General features: G+C 43.8%; 1 protein-coding gene across 2 annotated transcripts in view; it reads right to left on the reverse strand.

The window, feature by feature from the left end:
• Positions 1–24,585, reverse strand: part of sobpb (sine oculis binding protein homolog (Drosophila) b) — a 33,321-nt gene continuing 8,736 nt past the window's right edge. The window contains exons 3-7 of one of the 2 annotated variants that reach the window (XM_060902807.1): positions 24,066–24,242; positions 23,816–23,967; positions 21,578–21,679; positions 13,702–15,532; positions 1–86 (exon numbers count right to left, since the gene is read on the reverse strand). In XM_060902807.1, coding sequence (XP_060758790.1) covers positions 13,709–15,532; positions 21,578–21,679; positions 23,816–23,967; positions 24,066–24,242 — 2,255 coding nt within the window. In that variant the 3' untranslated portion in view covers positions 1–86; positions 13,702–13,708. Of the gene's footprint in view, positions 87–3,892; positions 3,958–13,701; positions 15,533–21,577; positions 21,680–23,815; positions 23,968–24,065; positions 24,243–24,585 lie in introns of those variants that run through there. The other variant, XM_060902808.1, reaches the window with a different exon arrangement.

The raw sequence follows: 24,585 nt of genomic DNA on the forward strand, positions 1-24,585 counted from the left end.
CCTGTTCATTTCCAGCACCAAGGGAGAGGCTTACATTCTGTATCTGACTTCAGATACACAAAAAGGAGGTTCACAACACAAATGATCTGAAACAGTACAGAGAGAGAGAGATTAGTATTACCATAGTTATCTTTGGTAACAAGACAATATCTTGTTCGACAGCAAATACAGCAAGCACAATAAATAGAGGAAATCATCTGGATTTGGGATTATGTGGCAAGCAGAATGCTAAGACAATTATGATTACATTAAAAAAAATTACATATATATATATATATATATATATATATATATATATATATATACACACATACACACACACTCTCTCTCTCTTCTGGTTTTAATTGCAAGGTCAGTGAATTGCTACATGGAACATTCCAATATGGCAGCATGGAAAAATAATACGCCACTATCAATTCCAGTTGACATTATTCCCAGCATATTGGTCAGGCCTACTGCAGAGGTTATTAAAGTATAAAGTAACAGCTTTGGAAGCATATGCTCTAAGAATGATTCTGAAAGGTAATGCTGCAAACACACAAGCTTTATGTTTTGCTAAGAAACAAGATACGGTAACAACACCACACCGATAACCGAGGAATGGAATGTAAACACAGGCATAATTTAGAAATATATTACATATACTATATGTGTATGAATTAATATAGAATGCAAAAACTGATTGTAACATGAATAGCCAAGAGGTACTACATATGTAATCTCTCTCTCTCTCTCTCTCTCTCTCACACACACACACAGACATGCACAAATGCACACACTCACTGTACTGTAGCAAATTAATACTATACCTAACCCTAAACCCTTAAACATAGTAGCTAGATGGAAATATTTTTACTCTTATTTTACAACCCCAATTCCAAAAAAGTTGGGACAAAGTACAAATTGTAAATAAAAACAGAATGCAATAATCAAAAACTGATATTGTATTCACAATAGAACATAGACAACATCTCAAATGTCGAAAGTGAGACATTTTGAAATTTCATGCCAAATATTGGCTCATTTGAAATTTCATGACAGCAACACATCTCAAAAAAGTTGGGACAGGGGCAAGAAGAGGCTGGAAAAGTTAAAGGCACAAAAAAGGAACAGCTGGAGGACCAAATTGCAACTCATTAGGTCAATTGGCAATAGGTCATTAACATGACTGGGTATAAAAAGAGCATCTTGGAGTGGCAGCGGCTCTCAGAAGTAAAGATGGGAAGAGGATCACCAATCCCCCTAATTCTGCGCCGACAAATAGTGGAGCCATATCAGAAAGGAGTTCGACAGTGTAAAATTGCAAAGAGTTTGAACATATTATCATCTACAGTGCATAATATCATCAAAAGATTCAGAGAATATGGACTTTTCATGTACTTGGTCTGTGTACCGTGACTGTGGTTGCCACAGATCAATTTAGTCTAATTTTAATTGTATGATTTTTTTTTTTTATACCTTCGGGGAAACGCCTTGCATGGGTCGCCCGTTCGCGTTCTCCCCTTTGGGCTGACTTACTTTTATTATGTTTATTTTTATGTTTACTTCTTTTTTTTTTGTTTATTTTGTAACAGTCGAATAAAGTTGGTAAAATAAAAAAAAAAAATAAATAAAATAGAATCTGGAAGAATCTCTGCGCGTAAGGGTCAAGGCCGGAAAACCATACTGGGTGCCCATGATCTTCGGGCCCTTAGACGGCACTGCATCACATACAGGCATGCTTCTGTATTGGAAATCACAAAATGGGCTCAGCGATATTTCCAGAGAACATTATCTGTGAACACAATTCACCGTGCCATCCGCCGTTGCCAGCTAAAACTCTATAGTTCAAAGAAGAAGCCGTATCTAAACATGATCCAGAAGCATAGACGTCTTCTCTGGGCCAAGGCTCATTTAAAATGGACTGTGGCAAAGTGGAAAACTGTTCTGTGGTCAGACGAATCAAAATTTGAAGTTCTGTATGGAAATCAGGGACGCCGTATCATTCGGACTAAAGAGGAGAAGGACGACCCAAGTTGTTATCAGCGCTCAGTTCAGAAGCCTGCATCTCTGATGGTATGGGGTTGCATTAGTGCGTGTGGCATGGGCAGCTTACACATCTGGAAAGACACCAACAATGCTGAAAGGTATATCCAGGTTCCAGAGCAACATATGCTCCCATCCAGACGTTGTCTCTTTCAGGGAAGACCTTGCATTTTCCAACATGACAATGCCAAACCACATACTGCATCAATTACAGCATGATGGCTGCGTAGAAGATGTGTTGCTGTCATGAAATTTCAAATGAGCCAACCCCGATTCCAAAAAAGTTGGGACAAAGTACAAATTGTAAATAAAAATGGAATGCAATGAAACTTCCACATCATTGCATTCCATTTTTATTTACAATTTGTACTTTGTCCCAACTTTTTTGGAATCGGGGTTGTAGCAAAAACATCTTATTTTTATGAGGACCAGGTGATTGTGAGGACATTTGACACAGTCCTATCATTGTGGGGACTTTTGGTTCCTTTTGGTCCTCACAAGAGCTCAATACATATATACATTTTATACCATACACTATACCACACACTATATGGCTTCCTTATTTCTGCAGTAACCTGAGAGTATATTGCACAGAAAAGCCCTCCAACAACAACATCTGGACACACACACACACTTTCCCCATCTCTCCCTTTTCTGTCTATTATTCACTCACACGTATACTTTATTAGACAATCTTATGTCAGAGATTTTCAGTTATGCATTTTGTTTCAGCTATTTTTTCTCTACTGTTGCAACTTTAGAGCTATAAAAAGACCTGTTTCACTGTTTTGCATCATTATTGGGCACCATTTAGTTTTAGTTAGTAGTGTGTGTGAGAATAAGAATGACTGAATAAGAGAGTGTGACTAACAGGGATAGATTAAATAGCAATCATAAAATCATTGTGGACACTTCCACAAGCTCTTTCTTACCCAGTCATTATCAGTGTTGCCAGATTCTAGAGTACTGCAGTAAGACAACACATTCCTTAAATGATTTTCACGTATTCCCAACACATTCCCAACCCTTTTCTTCAGTGGTTTAAAAAAAAAAAAGGCAAATGGCATCAACAATGTGCTGTAATGGCATCTTGATTTCATGTCAGAATACGTTCCTGTGTAGTCATTAGTAAGTTGGGAGTATTAGCCCTGAAACAGAGGCATCATAATTCAAAATTTGACCCCAAACATACTGGATTAGAATATTATATTTTGAAATGTATATACAGTCTCTACGATCGCAAATTCAGGCTGGGGAGGGGGTAATTAAAAACAAACAAACAAAAAACCCTCTGAATTTTGGAGATTAAAATTGTAAATTTACGAGAAAACATTCTATTCTCTCAAATTATACAATAATACATTTGAGAGAAAAACGCCCAGCAATTTCAAGATTAAAAAGTCACAAATTTACAAGAAAAAAAAAAAAATCAGACATTCTCTGGGACGACAATCACATGCTTCCTGGCTGCAGTGCATTCTGGGAAATATAGTTGAAAATCTCTTCCTGCTTCATTCTTTTACACTGCATGATCGAGGAGGAAAGACTCCATTTTCTATAACTCTCGGCTCAACCGTTTCAAAGGAAGAAATTTGGGTGAATGAAAGGAATCCCTGCACTGACAGTAAAAGGAAACCGTTCTTGCACAATAATTATACATGTATAAACAGCTAAGACAAAACAAGGTCACGGATAAACAAACTTGTGCACTTTATACAATCATCTCCTGTTTCATCCAGGATATGCAACAATCACATGCTTCCCGGCTGCAGTGCATTCAGGGAAATGTAATCGAAAATCTTTTAGCGCTTTATTCTTTTATATTGTGCAATTGAGATGGAAAGACTTAATTTCTTATAACTTTCAGCTCAGCCATGGCGTCTGTGGTGTGATGACGCTGATCCAACCTCACAAAGTGAATTGATGTGGTTCCTTGACAAAAAAACAACAACAACAACAACTCACTATTGTTCCAAGTTTTTTTTCTTGCAAATTTATGACTTTATAACCTCAGAGAATACCTGAAAATTTTTCTCATAAATTTATGACTTTAATTTCAGAAATTCTGAGTATTTATTTATTTATTTATTTATTTTAAATCTACAATGGCCCTAATATGCCATTGTACAATCTCTCTATACTGGGGGCAGCTATGGCCTAAATGTGAAGGCAGTTGAGTGAATAAACAACACTTTCCCTTCCTCTGTATCATGGCTTGAGCAAGGCACCTAACCCCCAACTGCTCCCTGGACGCTGTAGCATAGCTGCCCACTGCTCTGGGTATGTGTGTGTGTGTGCTCATTGCTCACATGTGTGTGTCCGCTACTTCAGATGGGTTAAATGCAGAGGAGGAATTCCACTGTGCTTGAATGTACATGTGACAAATAAAGGTGAGTTGGCCTAGTGGTTAGCATGTCTGCCTTTCGACCGGGAGATCGTGAGTTCTACTCACAGTCGGGTCATACCAAAGGCCATCATAAAAATGGTACCTACTATCGTCTGGCAAGGCATGCTGCAATATAGATGCGAGTGGGGAAGTCAAACTCTCATGGTTACCACAGGACTAGCCCCCCCCACTGTAACCCTAGCTGTATAGGCGAGAGGCCGAGGGCTATCGAAACGGAGATTGGTGCTGCACCCGTATGCCTTAAAGAGTTGGTTAGTACTGTGACAGGAGACTGCCTGGGAAGACCAGATTCTGGCGTGAGAGGGACCTTGACTTGACTCTCTTAAAAGAAGAGAACCTCTCTTAACCATTTGCATGTCTGTATATGCAATATTCATGTAAAGAGTTTATATTAACCATTCTATCAGTTCCCTTATAATCATTTTGAGGCTGGCAGCTCGATAGTTTAGCTATAACACATTTGACTGTGGTCATATTCACCGTCACTTTTCTCTCCAGCTTCACAAGACTTGCATTCGATTATAAATGCAACAAAACTAAAGCACCTTGATCACATTCTCAAAATTTATACATTCACAGAATCTTCCTTTGATAAATAAATACTGTATGTCCATAGTTTTACTTCAGCAGTGACAAAAGAACTTAGTATTTGGAAAAATAGGTGAAATAATCCAGGGCAACCACTATGTATTATCTGGTAGTGCTAGCATGTTCATGGCCATAGCCAGCTATGAGGCCACCAAGGTCCGGATCTCGGTCATTTTTAAGAGCTGAAAATACATTTGTATGCTAAATATTCAACTGGATAAAAAAAAAAGAATAACATTAAAATGTCTCCGTAAAAAGTGCATTGTTAATTATGTTAAACGTTGATTCTGTCTTCTGTGTCTGTTTCGTGCGCGCGCCTCTGAGACCAAGAACACAAAAGCGAATGAGCGCGCGACTTTCATGAAGCTGTTAAATTTACATTTTTGAAGCAGCGCAGTTGTAGCCTACCTTGTTTGTGATTTTAAAAATACAACCCCGATTCCAAAAAAGTTGGGACAAAGTACAAATTGTAAATAAAAACGGAATGCAATAATTTACAAATCTCAAGAACTGATATTGTATTCACAATAGAACATAGACAACATATCAAATGTCGAAAGTGAGACATTTTGAAATTTCATGCCAAATATTGGCTCATTTGAAATTTCATGATAGCAACACATCTCAAAAAAGTTGGGACAGGGGCAATAAGAGGCTGGAAAAGTGAAAGGTACAAAAAAGGAACAGCTGGAGGACCAAATTGTAACTCATTAGGTCAATTGGCAATAGGTCATTAACATGACTGGGTATAAAAAGAGCATCTTGGAGTGGCAGCGGCTCTCAGAAGTAAAGATGGGAAGAGGATCACCAATCCCCCTAATTCTGCGCCGACAAATAGTGGAGCAATATCAGAAAGGAGTTTGACAGTGTAAAATTGCAAAGAGTTTGAACATATCATCATCTACAGTGCATAATATCATCAAAAGATTCAGAGAATCTGGAAGAATCTCTGTGCGTAAGGGTCAAGGCCGGAAAACCATACTGGGTGCCCGTGATCTTCGGACCCTTAGATGGCACTGCATCACATACAGGCATGCTTCTGTATTGGAAATCACAAAATGGGCTCAGCAATATTTCCAGAGAACATTATCTGTGAACACAATTCACCGTGCCATCCGCCATTGCCAGCTAAAACTCTATAGTTCAAAGAAGAAGCCGTATCTAAACATGATCCAGAAGCGCAGACATCTTCTCTGGGCCAAGGCTCATTTAAAATGGACTGTGGCAAAGTGGAAAACTGTTCTGTGGTCAGACGAATCAAAATTTGAAGTTCTTTATGGAAATCAGGGACGCCGTGTCATTCGGACTAAAGAGGTGAAGGACGACCCAAGTTGTTATCAGCACTCAGTTCAGAAGCCTGCATCTCTGACGGTATGGGGTTGCATTAGTGCGTGTGGCATGGGCAGCTTACACATCTGGAAAGACACCATCAATGCTGAAAGGTATATCCAGGTTCTAGAGCAACATATGCTCCCATCCAGATGACGTCTCTTTCAGGGAAGACCTTGCATTTTCCAACATGACAATGCCAAACCACATACTGCATCGATTACAGCATCATGGCTGCGTAGAAGAAGGGTCCGGGTACTGAACTGGCCAGCCTGCAGTCCAGATCTTTCACCCATAGAAAACATTTGGTGCATCATAAAACGGAAGATACGACAAAAAAGAACTAAGACAGTTGAGCAACTAGAATCCTACATTAGACAAGAATGGGTTAACATTCCTATCCCTAAACTTGAGCAACTTGTCTCCTCAGTCCCCAGACGTTTACAGACTGTTGTAAAGAGAAAAAGGGATGTCTCACAGTGGTAAACATGGCCTTGTCCCAACTTTTTTGAGATATGTTGTTGTCATGAAATTTAAAATCACCTAATTTTTCTCTTTAAATGATACATTTTCTCAGTTTAAACATTTGATATGTCATCTATGTTCTATTCTGAATAAAATATGGAATTTTGAAACTTCCACATCATTGCATTCCGTTTTTATTTACAATTTGTACTTTGTCCCAACTTTTTTGGAATCGGGGTTGTAAATCATTCGATAAGCCAAAGCAATAGAGGGGAAAGTTTCAACTTATGTTTGCCTTGGATAACTTTGCCTAAAACATGGTGGTGTATACTGATTTTTTTTCCCAGAATTTTTTTTTTTTTTGTGTAGGCATAACGGATGCCAGATTGTTAATGTATCTTAGTTACATAGGCTACATGGTTACGGTATCTTTTGTCCTCATTGCTTGGGCCAGATCAAACCATTAAACAAGCTTAAATTATTCTTACTCTTGCCACATACATGATTTTTTTTTTCAAAACTGATGATATTCAGTTCAAACACCATTAAAAGTAATTTCAGGAATAGATCTCTTGTGTGACGTGTAATTCACCCCTCTCATTTAAATATGTCGAAAATTTTTTGGCACGCACTTTGCACATCACGGACCTCGGTGATTTTAAAATGCTGCCTACGGCCCTGAGCATGTTCTTGCATTAGCTTTTACTCCAATTTTTCTATTTTGTGTGTCGCTCAATGCTTATTATTTTGAGTATTTTTAAAATAAATTACATGGTCATGAAGACTCACAAAATGATAGGTAATATTATAAAACTTGTATTTTTCTATGTTACCAAACTGCAACAAATTTACACTAACTTTACAATGTAGGCTTTGCCTGCTAGCTACATTTTCCTCTTTAGTTGATCTTCAAAATTATGAACAAACTGTATAGTTTACGTTCTAGAAGTTATAACAAAATTTATGTTGGAACTGATATTGATACTACAGTATTAACACAAGTAATCTAATGCCTATGGTTTTAACTTATCTATTAAAGCTTTTATTACCTTTTCAGGTAATGTACATGTGGTTGAATAGGCACTTAGTGATTAGGGTGAGGATACAAGGTGTAATTAGTGTTAGGACTAGGACTGTTTTGGCCTCTAGAGGCCGCTGTTATTTCCTTTTCATGTCGTGTTTATTTTGGCCTCTAGAGGCCGCCACTGTTCCTGTGTTTTGTGTTTGTGTTAATTGCCTAATTATCTTCACCTGTGTCCTTAATTAGTTTGTCTATTTATACCCCTGAGTTCAGTCCTCTTGTCACGGAGTCTTTGTGCTGTTATGTTTATCTCCAGTTTCCTTTGTACTGTGTTTTTTGATCTTCTTAGCTTTTGTATTTTTGCACTTTGCTTTTCTTTTGGATTATACTCTTTGGTTTTTTTTTGTCTTTTGTTTTGCCCTGTATATAGTGTATATAGTTTAAATAAACCTTTTGATTCTTTTTCTACTTCCGCCTCACGCCTCTGCATTTGAGTCATCCCCCTGGTGGCCTAGTGGGGGTTTGCTGGATTATCACACCAACGAACCAGGTTCGAATCCCAGCAAAACCCTAACTGAAAGACTCCGTCATGACCGACTCAGCAGAGGCTGCTTCAACTGTCTACCCGGCCAACCTTCAGGGAATTATGGCAGCTTTGACACGCTTCGGAGCGACCATGGACGCTCATGGACGTACGCTCACCAGCCAACGTGAGGCCCTCGCTCGCCACGAGGAACTGCTTCAGCAAATTGGGAAAACCCTGGCACAGCTGACATCTCTGCCTGCATCTCCTGCTCCTGATCCAGTTCCTGCTCCTGATCCAGCTCCCACTCCTGCTCCAGTGCCTCCTGCAATGCTGCCTTCTTCACCTCGCGAACCCAGCCTTCCTGCACCACAGAGGTATGACGGCAAGCACAGTGAGTGCCGAGAGTTCCTTACCCAGTGTCAACTCACCTTTGAGCTTCAGCCTACCACCTACACTACGGATCGCCGCAAGATTGCCTTTGTGATCACCTTATTAGCTGGCAAGGCGCGAGCCTGGGCTACTGCTATCTGGCAAAGACAGGGACCTGAGTGCTTTGATTTCCAGCTGTTTTCTGAAGAGATGCTTCGGGTCTTCGATCAGGCAGACATCAGTACCGACGCAGCCCGAAAGCTCATGTCCATCCGGCAAGGAGGAAGCGTCGCAGATTACGCCATCTCGTTCCGAACACTCGCAGCAGTAAGTGGATGGAACGAGACTGCCCTGGTGTCAGCCTTCCACCATGGTCTGTCTGACCCCATCAAGGACGGTCTGGCCTCTATTGGATGCCCAAGTGACCTCGAAACCCTCATCTCACATGCTATTCGTCTGGACAACAGGATGAGAGAACGCCACCAAGCCTTGAGCCCCCCCAGCCTCCCTACCTCTACCTGGAGACCGTCTACCTCCTTCAGTGACTGTCCAGAACCCATGCAAGTGGGTCGTACTCGCCTCTCCGCATCTGAGAGGGAGCGCAGAAGGAGGGACAAGTGCTGCATCTACTGTGGCAAGCCTGGTCACTTCCGAGCATCATGTCCCGAACTCTTGGGAAAAGGACCGCCCCGTCCAGCCGAGGGAGGGTTGTGACGGGGCCTACCCTCTCTCCCGGACTCCCTGGCCAAGGAATCTACATCCCGGTCTCCATCTCCTGGGGTGAGTCTGTCCACTCTTGTCAAGCTTTGATAGACTCAGGGGCGGCTGGGAACTTTATGGATATTCACTTCGCCCAAAGCATCAATATTCCGACTGCACCTCTTGAAGTCCCACTGTCTGTGTCTGCCCTCGATGGCCAAGCGTTAGGTGATGGAAGAGTCACCCAAGTTACTTCTCCAGTTTTCCTCCAGTCTCAAGGTCACAAGGAAGAAATATCCCTGCACCTGATTCCTTCACCTGAGTTCCCAGTTATTCTAGGCCTTCCTTGGCTTACTCGCCACAACCCTCGCATAGACTGGGTAACAAGCCAGGTTGTGGAATGGGGCCCTGCATGCCATGCCTCTTGTCTGCTCTCTAGCTCTCCTGTGTCTCCTGCCGAGCCCCCTGATCTCACCGAGTTATCTCAAGTTCCCACAGAGTACTGGGATCTCAAGGAGGTATTCAGCAAGAGCAGGGCCGCCGTTCTTCCTCCGCACCGGGCCTACGACTGTGCCATCGACTTGCTCCCTGGGACTACCCCTCCTCGTGGCAGACTGTTTTCACTCTCTCAGCCAGAACGCAAGGCTATGGAGGAATACCTCAAAGATGCCCTGGTCTCTGGGTTTATTCGACCCTCCACTTCACCTGCTGGAGCCGGCTTCTTCTTTGTCGGCAAGAAGGATGGGGGGCTCCGACCATGTATTGATTACAGGGGCCTGAATAAGATCACTGTGCGCAACCGATATCCCCTTCCGCTGATGTCCACAGCTTTCGACCTGCTCCAAGGCGCCACCGTCTTCACCAAGTTGGACCTACGGAACGCATACCACCTCATCCGTATCCGACAGGGAGACGAGTGGAAGACTGCCTTTAACACCCCGTCTGGGCACTACGAATACCAGGTGATGCCCTTCGGACTCACCAACGCACCAGCTGTTTTTCAGGCCCTAATCAACGACGTCTTAAGGGACATGATTAACCTATACGTTTTTGTCTACCTCGACGACATCCTTATCTTTTCCAAGACCGTGCAGGAGCACCGCCACCATGTCCGCCAGGTTCTCCAGAGGCTGCTACAGAACAATCTGTTCGCCAAGGCCCAGAAATGCGAATTTCATGTTCCCGAGGTCTCCTTTCTGGGATTTATTGTACGGACAGGCCAACTCCAAATGGACCCTGCCAAGACCCTGGCCGTCCGGGATTGGCCTACTCCCAAGTCCGTTAAGGAGGTTCAGCGGTTCTTAGGATTCGCTAACTTCTACCGCAAGTTCATCAGGAACTTCAGTTCTGTGGCAGCACCCATGTCTGACCTCACCAAAGGGACAGGTGGATCTTATGGCTGGTCTCCTCAGGCAGAAAAGGCGTTCAAAGACCTCAAGGACCGCTTCTGCACGGCACCCATTCTGGTTCTCCCGGACACCTCCCAACCATTCATCGTGGAGGTGGACGCCTCGGACAGTGGTGTCGGCGCGGTGCTCTCTCAACGTTCGGAAGGAAAGCTGCACCCCTGCGCTTACTTCTCCCACCGCCTGAGTCCTGCTGAGTCCCGGTACGATGTGGGGGATCGAGAACTGCTAGCGGTCAAACTGGCCCTTGAGGAGTGGAGGCACTGGCTGGAGGGAGCACAACATCCATTCCTGGTTTGGACTGACCACAAGAACCTGGAGTACCTCCAGCAAGCCAAGAGACTGAACCCTCGACAGGCTAGGTGGGCCCTGTTTTTCAGTCGGTTTGACTTCACCCTCTCATACCGCCCCGGCTCCAAGAACACCAAACCTGACGCACTGTCCAGACTGTTCTCTGCCACTAACAGGGAGAATGAAGTCGGGCCTATTATCCCTGTGTCCCGGATTGTGGCCCCTGTCCGCTGGGGTATTGAGGAGGCTGTCCGACGAGCCCAACGCCAGGACCCCGGTCCTGGGACGGGGCCACCAGGCCTCTTGTACGTCCCACATCAAGCCCGGGCCAAGGTTCTCCAGTGGGGTCACTCTTCCCCTCTCACCGCCCACCCGGGAGCTCGGAGGACCCTGGACTTCCTGAAAAGACGCTTCTGGTGGCCTAACATGGAGAAGGAAGTAAGGTCATTTGTCCTGTCCTGTGAGGTTTGCACCAGAACCAAGAACCCACGACAGCGTCCCCAGGGTCTCCTGCATCCTCTGACCATTCCCCGGCGTCCCTGGTCCCACGTGGCAGTCGACTTTATCACGGGTCTCCCTGAGTCACAAGGTAACACGGTCATTTTGGTCTTAGTTGACAGATTCTCCAAGGCCTGCCGCTTCATACCACTGTGCAAACTCCCCTCTGCTCTTGAAACTGCGAAACTTTTGTTTAATCATGTCTTCCGAGTCTTTGGTCTTCCACAGGACATCGTCTCAGACCGAGGGCCCCAGTTCTCCTCCCGAGTGTGGCACGGGTTCTGCAAGGTCATCGGAGCCACTGCCAGCCTCTCCTCTGGGTTTCACCCACAGTCCAATGGTCAGACGGAGAGGCTCAACCAGGACCTGGAAACCACCCTGCGAGGCCTGGCTATGGATAACCCGACATCGTGGAGCACCTGGCTGCCATGGGCGGAGTACGCCCACAACACCCTGCAGTCATCGGCCACCAAGCTGTCGCCATTCCAGTGCCAATTCGGGTTCCAGCCACCTCTGTTCCCGGACCAGGAGGAGGACGCGGGGGTGCCCTCGGTCAACCAATATGTGAGACGGTGTCGCAAGACCTGGAGCAAGGTCAGGAAGACCCTCATACAGACCTCCAGAACCAACCAGACTCAGGCCAACCGCCATAGAAGACCTGCCCATGCTTTCCGCCCTGGGCAGCGTGTTTGGCTGTCCACTAAGGACCTTCCACTGCGGGTGGAGAACCGCAAGCTTGCTCCTCGCTACATTGGCCCCTTCAAGGTGGTGCGCAGGGTGAACCCTGTCTCCTACCGGCTCCAGTTGCCCCGGACTCTGAGGATCAACCCCACTTTCCATGTTTCCCTGTTACGGCCCGTACTGACGTCTACGTATGCCCCTGCCCCTAGGAACCCCCCACCCCCCCGCATCTTCCAGGGGCAGACTGTGTTCACTGTGAATCGCCTGCTTGACTCCCGCCGGGTCCGCGGCGGGTTGCAATATCTGGTGGACTGGGAGGGCTATGGTCCTGAGGAGCGCTGCTGGGTTCCTGCTCGGGATGTCCTTGATAAAGAACTATGTCGGGACTTCCATTCGGCCCATCCGGATCGCCCTGGGAACGTCAGGAGACGCTCCTAGAGGGGGGGGTCCTGTTAGGACTAGGACTGTTTTGGCCTCTAGAGGCCGCTGTTATTTCCTTTTCATGTCGTGTTTATTTTGGCCTCTAGAGGCCGCCACTGTTCCTGTGTTTTGTGTTTGTGTTAATTGCCTAATTATCTTCACCTGTGTCCTTAATTAGTTTGTCTATTTATACCCCTGAGTTCAGTCCTCTTGTCACGGAGTCTTTGTGCTGTTATGTTTATCTCCAGTTTCCTTTGTACTGTGTTTTTTGATCTTCTTAGCTTTTGTATTTTTGCACTTTGCTTTTCTTTTGGATTATACTCTTTGGTTTTTTTTTGTCTTTTGTTTTGCCCTGTATATAGTGTATATAGTTTAAATAAACCTTTTGATTCTTTTTCTACTTCCGCCTCACGCCTCTGCATTTGAGTCATCCCCCTGGTGGCCTAGTGGGGGTTTGCTGGATTATCACACCAACGAACCAGGTTCGAATCCCAGCAAAACCCTAACAATTAGCTCAATAACATAATGTGTTAATTCCAAGTAGTTAACAATGCAGCCTTCAGGAGCACATGCTGATATTTCATGAGATGTGGTAGACTAGTGTTTTGCACCTTAGTGCTAAAAGTCATTGATGCGCTTCTTTTATTTTGTTCCATACTGGAAAACTAATGAGAAAATTTACCCTGAGAACCATTATGAACCAAGATTAAAAGTTTAGCCAGATATCTTGCTGTAATGCCTTGTGATTCTGTGATGGTACATTCCCAAGCCCAGTCAGTCATTGTGGTTGGGATAAAAATGTTTTATAATAAATGTGTTGGTGAACAAATATTTGTCCCATCAAAAACACATACATATATACTTGATTTTCTTTACAGTGGACCTGATTGTAGATTTATCACCACATTGTGCTTAACACTGAGTCTGTACATACTGGGTGCATTTGTGCAGTTGTATACAGTGTGCGTGTGAATACCTGTGCTTCATTTGTTCTGGTCTCTGATCCTCAGGCATCTCCTCTTCAAAGCTGGCTCTATTTCAGGATGCACACCAGTTTGCTCGAAAGTGGGCACATGCATGTGTGAGCTCTTGTCCCAGCTGTGCGCAACCATGTGAGAAAGTGTGTGTGCAGTTGTCAGCGTGATCATGTGTGCATTCTTTTCTCGTAATTTTGGTGGGATGGATCGTGCATACGCGTGTTCATCAGCTGTGACAGCATCACTGTCTACAGCTCCTCCCCTGCTCTCCTCTGATTGGTTTGTTTGGCAGTCTGTTTGCTCTGAGCAGTTTAATCCAGGTTCCTGCCCTCCTGAGACATTCTCTTTTACATCTTCAGATTCAGGAAGTGGAGATGAATTTTGGCTGGAGCTTGTTCTTTGTTCTGGGTCAGACTGAACTGTAGTGACGCACATTGAGGGGTAAACAGAGTGACTTGAGTTGGAAGTGGCAACTGTGTTGTTCAATAGGATAGACACTGTGGGAGTGACTACAGAAGTTGTGTTGAGTGTTTTCTGGAGAGTGAATGAAGCCCGTGCATTTGGCATGTCCACTGGGGAAGATGCATTTTCAGGGGCTAAACTGGATGTGTGCTTTAAAGTGCCTGTGTAAGATTTAGGGGATTTTTGTTGTGCAAATGAATTATCTTCATCCCCATTCTTGCTCCATCCATTCTCCTGTTCAACCTCTGTCTGCTTATTGAGGTCGAAGTCTGTTTCACCTTCCTGTTTCACTCTGCATACTGCTCTCTGGATCACCTGTCGCTCCCTACTTTCGTGTCTCTGATCTTCTGGCAAAGGAGGGGTAGGACTGACCTGTGGATGAGCAGATAAGTTTGGGAAAGTGTGTGATGAGAAAGCAAGAGAATACGGGTCTGGAGATGAAACCTGCTCAGTCTTTACTTTGTGCTCCACTAAGATGCCATCGATAATCTCCTGATCTTCAGACATCCGCTCTTTACCTACGTCTTCAGGAGTGACTGAAGCTGCATCTCTTCCTGTCTTCTCTTTCTCTTTGTGGTTACGAATAACCGCAGCATATCCCAAAGTCCCTGAGGTCACTGGTATTGGTATGGGAATTGGCACAGGAACAGGGAGAGGAACAACAATTGGATATGGCACAAGGACAGTTGGTTGTGGACATGGCAGACCCAGAGTTGGTATGAGTGATGGAATGGGGTGAGGGTAGGTGGGTGCACAAGGCATCATTGATGGTGGGTATGGGTGTAAGAGCTGTGGTGGGGGAACTGGGCGAACCGAGGGTGTGTGTACCTGCGGAGATGTGTGTGAGGGTCTCTGGTGTGGGCTGGAGCCTGGGTTTTGGGGCTGTGCATGGATTAGTCCTCGATTAAAGGATGGGGGTTTCTGTATCACCCATGGTTGCTCTACAACAACATGAGGTGGAGGAGTAGACAGCCTTGGAGTGCCAGTTTGGAGCTGAGAAGGAGCAGAGCTCTCTCTTTCCTTATGCTGAGCCAAGACAGATGCTCTAACCGTGGAGGATGATGTTGAAGAGGATGATGACACAGGTGTGGAAAGTTTGGGTGACACTGTTTCTTTGCTGTCTCCCTCCATGGAAGGGTTGTTCCATGATTCTGGTGTCAACAGAGTCTCACTCTCTCCGGCTGGATGGTTCTCGTTTTCTGGTTGGCTTGGACTAGAGGCAGATGTAAGTGCAGCCCGGGCCTCTCGGTAGAAAATGTCCATTTTATACTGGTTAAGGCACTTGGTACTGCAGAACTGCAGTCTGTCATCACCTGCACCTAAGTCCAGGTACTTGGTGTGACGCACGTGTTTGCACCAATCACATACCTGTAGAGTTTGGAAGATAAGTGTTATCACTTTTATTTTTAATAATTTCATTGTGTAAAGTAAAAAAAAAGCTTAAATTACATACACAAAAGAAGAAAATTAACAAATATTAGTTCAGTGTTATAGCTGTATAGTTTCTCATCAAAAAGTGTCTGCAAAAATTTTGCAGATACAAGTCAAGAGCTTCAGTTAATGTTCACTTCCAACACCAGAATGGGAAAAATTGTGATCTCTGTGACTTTGACTGTGGCATGGGTGTTGGTGCCAGATGGACTGGTTTGAGTATTTTAGAAACTGCTGATCTCCTGGAGTTTTCAAACACAACAGTCTCTAGAGTTTACACAGAATGGTGCGAAAAACAAAAAAACAGTGAGTGGAGCAACAGTTCTGTGCGTAGAAACATCTGTGTAATGTGCTGCTGTCAAGGAATTGGCTGATTAGATAACTGCATTAGATAGATAGATAGATAGATAGATAGATAGATAGATAGATAGATAGATCCTTTAATAATCCTTTACAGGAAATTACAGTGTCACAGCAGCACAACATTCAGACATCACATCACACATTACCTCACCAATAACTCTAATAATTGAATACTACTATTAATAGGTTAAAATAGATTAAAAAAAATACTAAAGCAGAAGGAGTGCAGTTACTTTTGTGCATTATAGAACCTTATAGCAGCTGGTATAAAGGACTTCCTGAATCTCTCTGTTTTACATATTGGTGCAATCAGTCTCTGACTAAAACTGCTATTGTTAACCAATTTCAGGGCATGGAGTGGGTGTTGAGAGTTGTCCAAAACTGCCCTCAATTTACTCAGTGATCTAGCCTCTGTCACCTGCTGAACTGTTGGGAAAACAGTCCCTACCACTGATCCTGCCTTCCTAATTAGCTTGTCCAGTCTTTTGTTGTCAGCAGCACAGACTCCCACACCCCAACAAACAACAGCAAAGAAGAGGGCACTTGCCACCACTGAATGGTAGACACTGCATAGTAAGGGCTGACAGATATTAAAAGATCGCAGCCTTCTTAAAAAATAAAGTCGGCTTTGGCCCTTCCTATACACAGTCTCCATATGACTCCTCCAGTCCAGCCCACCATCCAGCTGCACTCCCAGGTACCTATGGTTGGCAACCACCTCCACCTCAGTGCCTCTGATGGTGATTGGTGTTGGTTGAGTCCTTTTCCTCCCTTTCCTGAAATCCACAATAATCTCCTTGGTTTTTGTGGTGTTCAGCAGGAGGTGATTGTGTGCGCTCCATTCCACAAAGTCATCCACAGTGGCTCTATACTCCAACTCATCGCCTCCTTTGATGAGGCCTACAACAGCAGTGTCATCTGAGAATTTCTGCATAAAGCAGCTGTTGGTATTACATTGAAAATCTGCTGTATATATTGTAAACAGAAATGGAGCCAGCACAGTTCCTTGTGGAGCCCCTGTGCTGCTCAAGATGGTACTGGAGACACTGTCCTGCATGCGCACATACTGTGGTCTGAGGTGAAGGTAGTCCAGGACCCACCATACAAGCGATGGATCCACCTCCATCTTCTCCATCTTTTCACCAAGGAGTTGTGGCTGGATGGTATTGAATGCACTTGAGAAGTCAACGAATGTAATCCTTACAGCTGCATCAGAGGTGTCCAGATGTGTATATGCTCTCTGCAGCATATAGATGAGAGCATCATCGACACTGATGTTGGGCTGATACGCAAACTGCAAGGGATCCATATAAGTTGACACACTAGTCCTGATGTGAGAGAGGACCAGCCTCTCAAATGTCTTCATTATGTGTGAGGTGAGCGCAACTGGTCTGTAATCATTATGCTGAGTAGGATGGGACTTTTTTGGAACAGGAACCAGACAAGATGTTTTCCACAGCCTTGGGACCTTCTGCAGACACAAGCTCAGATTAAACAAGTGTGTTAAAATGCCACACAGCTCTGCGGAGCAGGCCTTCAGTAGCCTTGGGCTAATGTCATCGGGCCCAGCTGCTTTCCTTGGCTTCAGTCCTTTAAGCATCCTCTTGACCTGTGCAGTGTTCAATGTCACAGGTGAGTGGAGAAATGGAGGGCTCTGTACAGATGGCATCTCAGAGTTGTTGGAAAGAGGGAGAGTAACAGGAGGAGGGAAAGAAGAAGAGAAAGCATTGACTGTCCGCTGACCAGATGGGGGAGACTGGATTGGTTTGGTGCAGTCAAACCTGTTGAAGAAGTTATTAAGATCATCAGCCAGACCTTGTTCACCAGCAAGCAGTGCCCCACCTTTCTGTTCCATGCCTGTGATCTTTCGCATTCCAGCCCAAACCTGCTTTACTCCATCTTGCTGCAGCTGTTGTTCTAGCTTAAGCCTATATACTTCCTTCCCCTCTCTTATCTTCACCCTCAGTTCCCTCTGAAGTTCTTTCAATCTGTTCCTGTCGCCCATCCTAAACACCCTTTTCTTCTCATTTAATAAGGCCTTCAAACTACTGGTAATCCATGGCTTATTATTTGGGTAGCAATGAACTACCTTTGATGGCATGACAGTGTCATAACAGAAGATGATATATTGGGTTATGCATTCAACTAGACCGTCAATGTCCTCTCCATACTCCTCACAGAACACATCCCACTCTGTTATCTCAAAACAGCACCTTAAAGCTTCCTCAGCCTCTGGACACCAACCTCTTGATGTCCTGGTTATGACAGGTAACCTTTTAACAGTTGGAATATAAGAGGAAGAAAGGTGAATCATGTCATGATCTGATCGGCCAAGAGGAGGCAGTGCAGTGCATTTGTATGCATTCTGAACATTTGCATACAACAAGTCCAGAGTTTTATCACCTCTTGTCGTACAGTTAACAAACTGCTTAAATGTAGGCAAAGTCTTAGATAGAGAGACATGATTGCAATCTCCAGACACAGCAATGAATGCCTCTGGGTACTTTGACTCAAGTCCTGCGATAGTAGTATGAATGACATCACACGCGATTTCTGCATTAGCCAAAGGAGGTATGTAAACAACAATGGCGACCACCACACTGAACTCCCTGGGCAAATAATATGGTCTTAAACTAACCGCTAGAAGTTCAATGTCTTCATTGCATATACGTACCTTGATGGTAGCATGATTAGGTTTACACCAGTTGTTGTTGACGAGCAGTATTAGCCCCCCTCCTTTCTGCTTTCCACTCGCTCTAGTGTCCCTGTCCGCTCGTATTGTCCTGAAGCCGGCAAAACTGATCAGAGAATCAGACGTGTTGTCCGTCAGCCATGTCTCTGTCAGGCATACTAAACTACTCTCCCGGTACTCTTTCTGGTTCCTAATAAGGGTTTCCAGTTCATCTAATTTGTTTGTTAAGCAACGAACATTTCCCATGGTGATGGATGGAACAGCTGGTTTAAATGTCGCCCTCCATGTTCTGGCTAGCCTCCTCTTGTTTCTTTTAACACCAGCACGCGTTCCCCGATGCCTCCTCTTCAATAATTCCCTTGGTATATCATGTCTAATCCCGTATGTTGAGAAATGCCCAATGTTTAGCAGTTCCTGACGGGTATATACCACAGCCGTTTGCCCCGTTCGCCCGGTTAATAGACACATAATGTCCACTCCTTTTGCCACCACTCATTGGTTCTTGGTTCAGCACTCAATAATCCACAATGCTTATCAAGACACTACACACACAGCTGCTGCAACAGGCTGCCGTCTCACCGGCGCCACACCCCGGAAGTTTAAACAGCATTAAACCCACCAGCATTAAACAGCAGGTGTATGGGTGTTCCTCATAAAGTGGCCAGTGAGCTTTATTTCCCCTTATGAACAGGATAGCTTTTCACTCAAGAATGCAAATGCTGCCCAAAATGACAGCAACTACAGAGTAGTGCCACCATTTTGCAATGTCTATGATGCATATTAAAAACTGCACTATACTGTACTGGGCAGCATGGTGGTGTAGTGGTTAGCACTGTCGCCTCAAAGCAAAAAGGTTCTGGGTTCGAGCCCAGTGGCCAACGGGGACCTTTCTGTGTGGAGTTTGCATGTTCTCCCCGTGTCTGCATGGGTTTCCTCCAGGTGCTCTGGTTTCCCCCACAGTTCAAAGACATGCAACATGGGGTGGCCTTGGGCTGAAGTGCCCTTGAGCAAGGCAGCTAACCCCCAACTGCTCCCTGGGTATGTGCGTGTACTCATTGCTCACTTGTGTGTGTGCATACGTGTATTCACTGCTTCGGACAGGTTACATGCAGAGGATGAATTTCACTGTGCTTGAGTGTGCATGTGACAAATAAAGGCTTCTTCTTCTTGTAAAATTGGTAATATTCCTACATGTCTGTTGGGTTGTTTTATTTTGTTTGGTTTTTTACTACGTATAGGAACCATAATCATAGCTGCCAACATTCTGAAGTTGTAAATAGTAATACAAGGTTGGGTACTGAGTCTCGGTGGGGGACGAAGCCCCCCCCGCCGCCAAAGCTTTCTAGCAAAACTACCCTGAAAAATCACACTAAAACAAAATAGTTTGACAAAATTTATTCTACAAACTAAACTATCATCTTACATTAATTTGCAAAGTTCTTTTAAACAATGGAAACAAATTTACCTGGAACTAGAATACATATCATCAAAGCAATTTGGCACAGATCAAACATAAAAGGAACCTCTTGCAATCAACACCAAACATAAAAATGCCTCAAAACATGCTTGGCACAAAGTGAAACAGCTCAAAAAAAGTGTCAATTTCAACTTGCTTCTTCACATGACTACAAATCAAAAAGAACAGAATCAACAACACACCCCGGGCATCAAATCGTACCCGCCAATCACAACGCAAGGTTTTTGTTTGGATTCTTTGGGCGGGCTTTTGCAGGAGTGACGACAAGGCTGCGCGACGCTGGAGAAAGCGCTATTGAACAGCACTCGTTTGACTCCACTTTGGAATCAGTTTTAGAAGAATTAGGAGTTTTCGTTGAAACATGAGCAGGAAGAGGCTCTCCACTCATTCCATGATCGCTGAATCTTCACCAAAACACTCGACGCTCCAGTGGTGTCCCTCTCCACATGCTGTTTGTTTACCCCATAGACATATAAACATAGACGCTGCACTGAGCTGGTGGCCCCGTTGCTGGGATACGTCAGAGTGTCCGCCATATTGGATGTGGCAAATCTTCCCCGTAAACCAATGCAAGTAAATGGACTGAACTTCATAAAGCCCCTTTCTACAATAATATTTAACTCGATGCCTTTTATTCACCCATTAAGACACACACGTATATATTTGGGAAACAAACAGGCATCAAAACAACATATATAACTTTTAATGTGATGGTTATAAATAGTGTGCGAAATACCCTGTACACTGCAAACTAGCGACAGATACGTGATAGATAGCTCAGGTAAGCTAATCAGTCAGCATACCGTAGCAAGCTACCAAAACCTGAGGCCACAAAGTGAGCTGAATGACCGCCAAACTGAGTTCGGCCAGGTTCTCACGTCATACCAAAACAAAATACATCACTGATTCCTTCACATTCAGAAAGGTTAAAAACATTCATCATACGTTCAAAAACGCTCATCATAGTGTGGCACTGTATTATTTAATTCTCACTGCTTATAACTATACACCTACCCGGTGGAGATGAGCTGGGAAACTGAAGGAACAGTATTGAAAAGTATTTTTCCAGTCTCACCTGTGAAAGGTAATCCCATGTGATCTCATTTGGACGGTAAACCTGTTGGTACAGTTAAACGCAGTCAATATGGCGGCGAGGATGACGTATGATTCTACGCATAATGCGACGTCTATGTTTATATGTCTATGGTTTACCCTCCCCCACTGCTTTCTGTCGCTCTGACTACGTCACAGTCACTGTTGCGCTGATTGGTCAGAGCGGGTTCAAATACGAATCCCACCGGTGATAGACTTTGAAAATGACCCATGAAAATTGGCAAAATCGTATTTTATTGTAGTAAATTCGTATTTTCGTAATCAAAACGACAAATCGTAATAAATACGATTTATTCGTAGTAGTTGGCAGCTATGCATAATGTTTATGAGCACTTACTCGTGTGTTGCTGTTCATCTTAAGCATGAGCTGAGGAGGTGTTTCCTCTGTTTGACCAGGAGGAGGAGAAGACTGATCACCATGCCGATTTTCATTTTGAGCCTGAAAATAATAAAAATTAAAAAAGCAAATCATCAGCTCATGAGCTTATGATTAAAGTTGGAATAGGTGATAATGTGTGGATACAGAGCTCTTGAATTTTAATATTCCTGGTGAAAAGCAGCTCTCTGGGTAGATGTGTGGATGGTGACTACCCACTGTGTGTTACTGTGAGTGTGTATAGTGACTGCTCCAGATTGCAGTAAGCTGATCCTGTGTTGACTGTACCCGGTGCTCTCCCCCGTCTCGCTGGTGTATGGAGTGTGAAACCTGATGCTGTTGCGGTAAAGTATGTGCTGCAAGAGGACACCACTCTCCCCATGGCAGCCCTTACTCCTTCCTCTCAAACAGGCTCTGACTTGATTTTCCATCTCCTTCATCTCTCTCTCTCTCTCTCTCTCTCTCTCTCTCTATTATTCTGCTTCTGACTTCTTTTTACAGCTTGCTTTGTTGCGGAAATATATCTTATAGCATACACAGACTAGAAATGATATCTGTCCAGAACATACTGAACGATGAGTCCTGTTTTTTGATGGCTGATTTTGTGCCAAAGTGAGCATCATATTTACCACAGCTATGCAGCTTATTAGAAATTAAGTCTGTTTCTGTAAGTGAGTAGATATGGATTAAATGTATTTTCAACCAATTTATGACTAAACTACTGCAACAAGATAATCTGATGTTCCATTATTCAACGACTCACAGAAGGTGACCTTGTATTCAGAAAGGATTAAGAAGCTGCCCTAGACAGCAAGTATGTTTGTGCTGGATGACCATGACTGTCATCGAGTAGTTCTGGCAGTCACATCCATGAACGTTAAGCAGCTGTTAACAGCACTGAACACTGTCAGTCAGCAGACTCAGACTGAGACTCAGACACAGAATGCATATGGGTCGCATCTTGTTTTCATTTTTCACTCATAAAAAATACAGCACTGAAAACATTCTGATTTATAATCCTAGTTTTAAAAGGTTTACAAATGTTTTTTGTTTGCCTGTTTAAAGCTACTCTTTTGTGCTGACAACAGTCACATTATTATTTATTAAACCAAACTATTTTGAACAATTTATTCAGTTTTATGAATAATCATGCCGTATGTGGCTGTGTGGAGCTTTTTGAACTGCCTCTAATCCAGGTTTAAATCTATGCCATTTGGATACCATTTAGACCAACACCACTTCAGAACCAGATTTAACAATAGTCTTTTTGAATCTGTTTTGGCGCAGATGCTTAGAGCTGATCAGTTCTGGCACCAGACTGTTATACAAAAAGACACAAGGCCAGTTGTGCTGTGTGAATCCAAAGCAGATGTAGTGCTTCATTTGTTGTCTGGGGCTTGATAAGATTACTCAAATGTACTCAAATCTGGTAAAAAATGTTTATTGCAATGTGGATTGCTCATTCTTACCACATCATTACTTTGCTAATTATCAGAAAGTAGTTGTAAAAATATAAGTAGGTCAACATTTGTAATGTCTGTGGAAGGTTTTCAATGATCTAGTCATTAAAGTGTAACAAACCACGTTTTGAAGTTCAGTTTCACTTCGAATGCATGTGCCTCCAAACACAAAACCCACATACACATATGCATGCGCGCGTGCACACACACACGCGCGCTTTCTTTTTGAATGTCACATCCCTGAGATTGTATAATACAAATGACTTCCAGTGTGCACACCATAAACACGTGTGTTGGAAAGTGTTGTTTACTGAGGACTTTATTTTGTGCATATGTGCATCCTACAGTTCTTTGGGTTGTGATGTCACACCACAGATAAAATGGATGGTCATGTACGCTCTCCCTCTCTCTCTTGGTGTCATGCTCAAGTTCCATGGCTAGGACACAACATAAAGCATCCAACCCTCTTTGTGTTATCTGATACGAACCCATCTTCATTAAAATTTGTTCTGTTTGTGTACCAAAACACCGAGAATATAAAAAGGGCTGCATTTCATGCATACTCAATCAAGGGTTAAAGAACAGTAGTATTAAGTGGACTTGGTATTTCAACTGCTCAGCTGTCAGCATAAATGATGATGCCTCATGGATAAATTTCATCTTCAAGATTACATCAAGTTGCTACTGATATAGTTTTGAAATGCTCTTGTTGACTGAAACCCTTCAGACAGATACTGACCTTGTTGCGTTTAAAGTAAGCTCGTCGGCACATGGCAAAGCACTTCTCGCTGCAGAAGCTCTTGAGTTCAGAGCCCATGACCAGAGAGTACCGTTTAAGCCCCTCCTTCTGACACCAAACACACACAATCTGAACATTCTGCTGCTCATCCACTGAGAGAGAGAGAGAGAGAGAGAGAGAGGTGGATTACAAATCCATGCGTGTGACATTATATTTATATAATGATGCAATTTTGTGTAACATGTGACACCTGCAGATGGTTTGATGAGCGGTACAACTACATGGGTGCTGTGCAGGTCCTTCACATGGGAGGAGAATGAGGATGATGAAGGAGAAAGGGGAACGCTAGCAGATTCTTTCACTCCGTTTTTAGCTGACACAGAGGCCAGCTTACTCTCCATTACAGTAGGCTTTGGATCTGAATTCTCTGGGGGTAAATAAAAAATAATTTTGATGTGATTTTTAAAAAAATAAACTGTGCACCCAACTATTTAATTAACCGAGCGTGTTTAGTTCTACTGATAAAGAAAGAAGTAGGTGTCACTCAGTGTTTGGAAAGATGAAGATTTCAGCAGACCTTAAGAATACTGCAGAAAGTAGCAATAGCTTGAATAAATTATGTTAATCTATTTTGCTAATAGATGTATCCACGGCTTTCCTGCAAGACAATGGGGGTTGCCATGACATCCGCCTCTCCCGGATGCCAGTCTTTGATTTCTGGTTTATCCAAACAGCTGTGGCTGAGGGAGCCGAACGTAGCTGAACAGAGC

This window comes from Neoarius graeffei, chromosome 21 (genome assembly GCF_027579695.1).
Source record: "Neoarius graeffei isolate fNeoGra1 chromosome 21, fNeoGra1.pri, whole genome shotgun sequence".
Taxonomy (NCBI): Eukaryota; Metazoa; Chordata; class Actinopteri; order Siluriformes; family Ariidae; genus Neoarius; species Neoarius graeffei.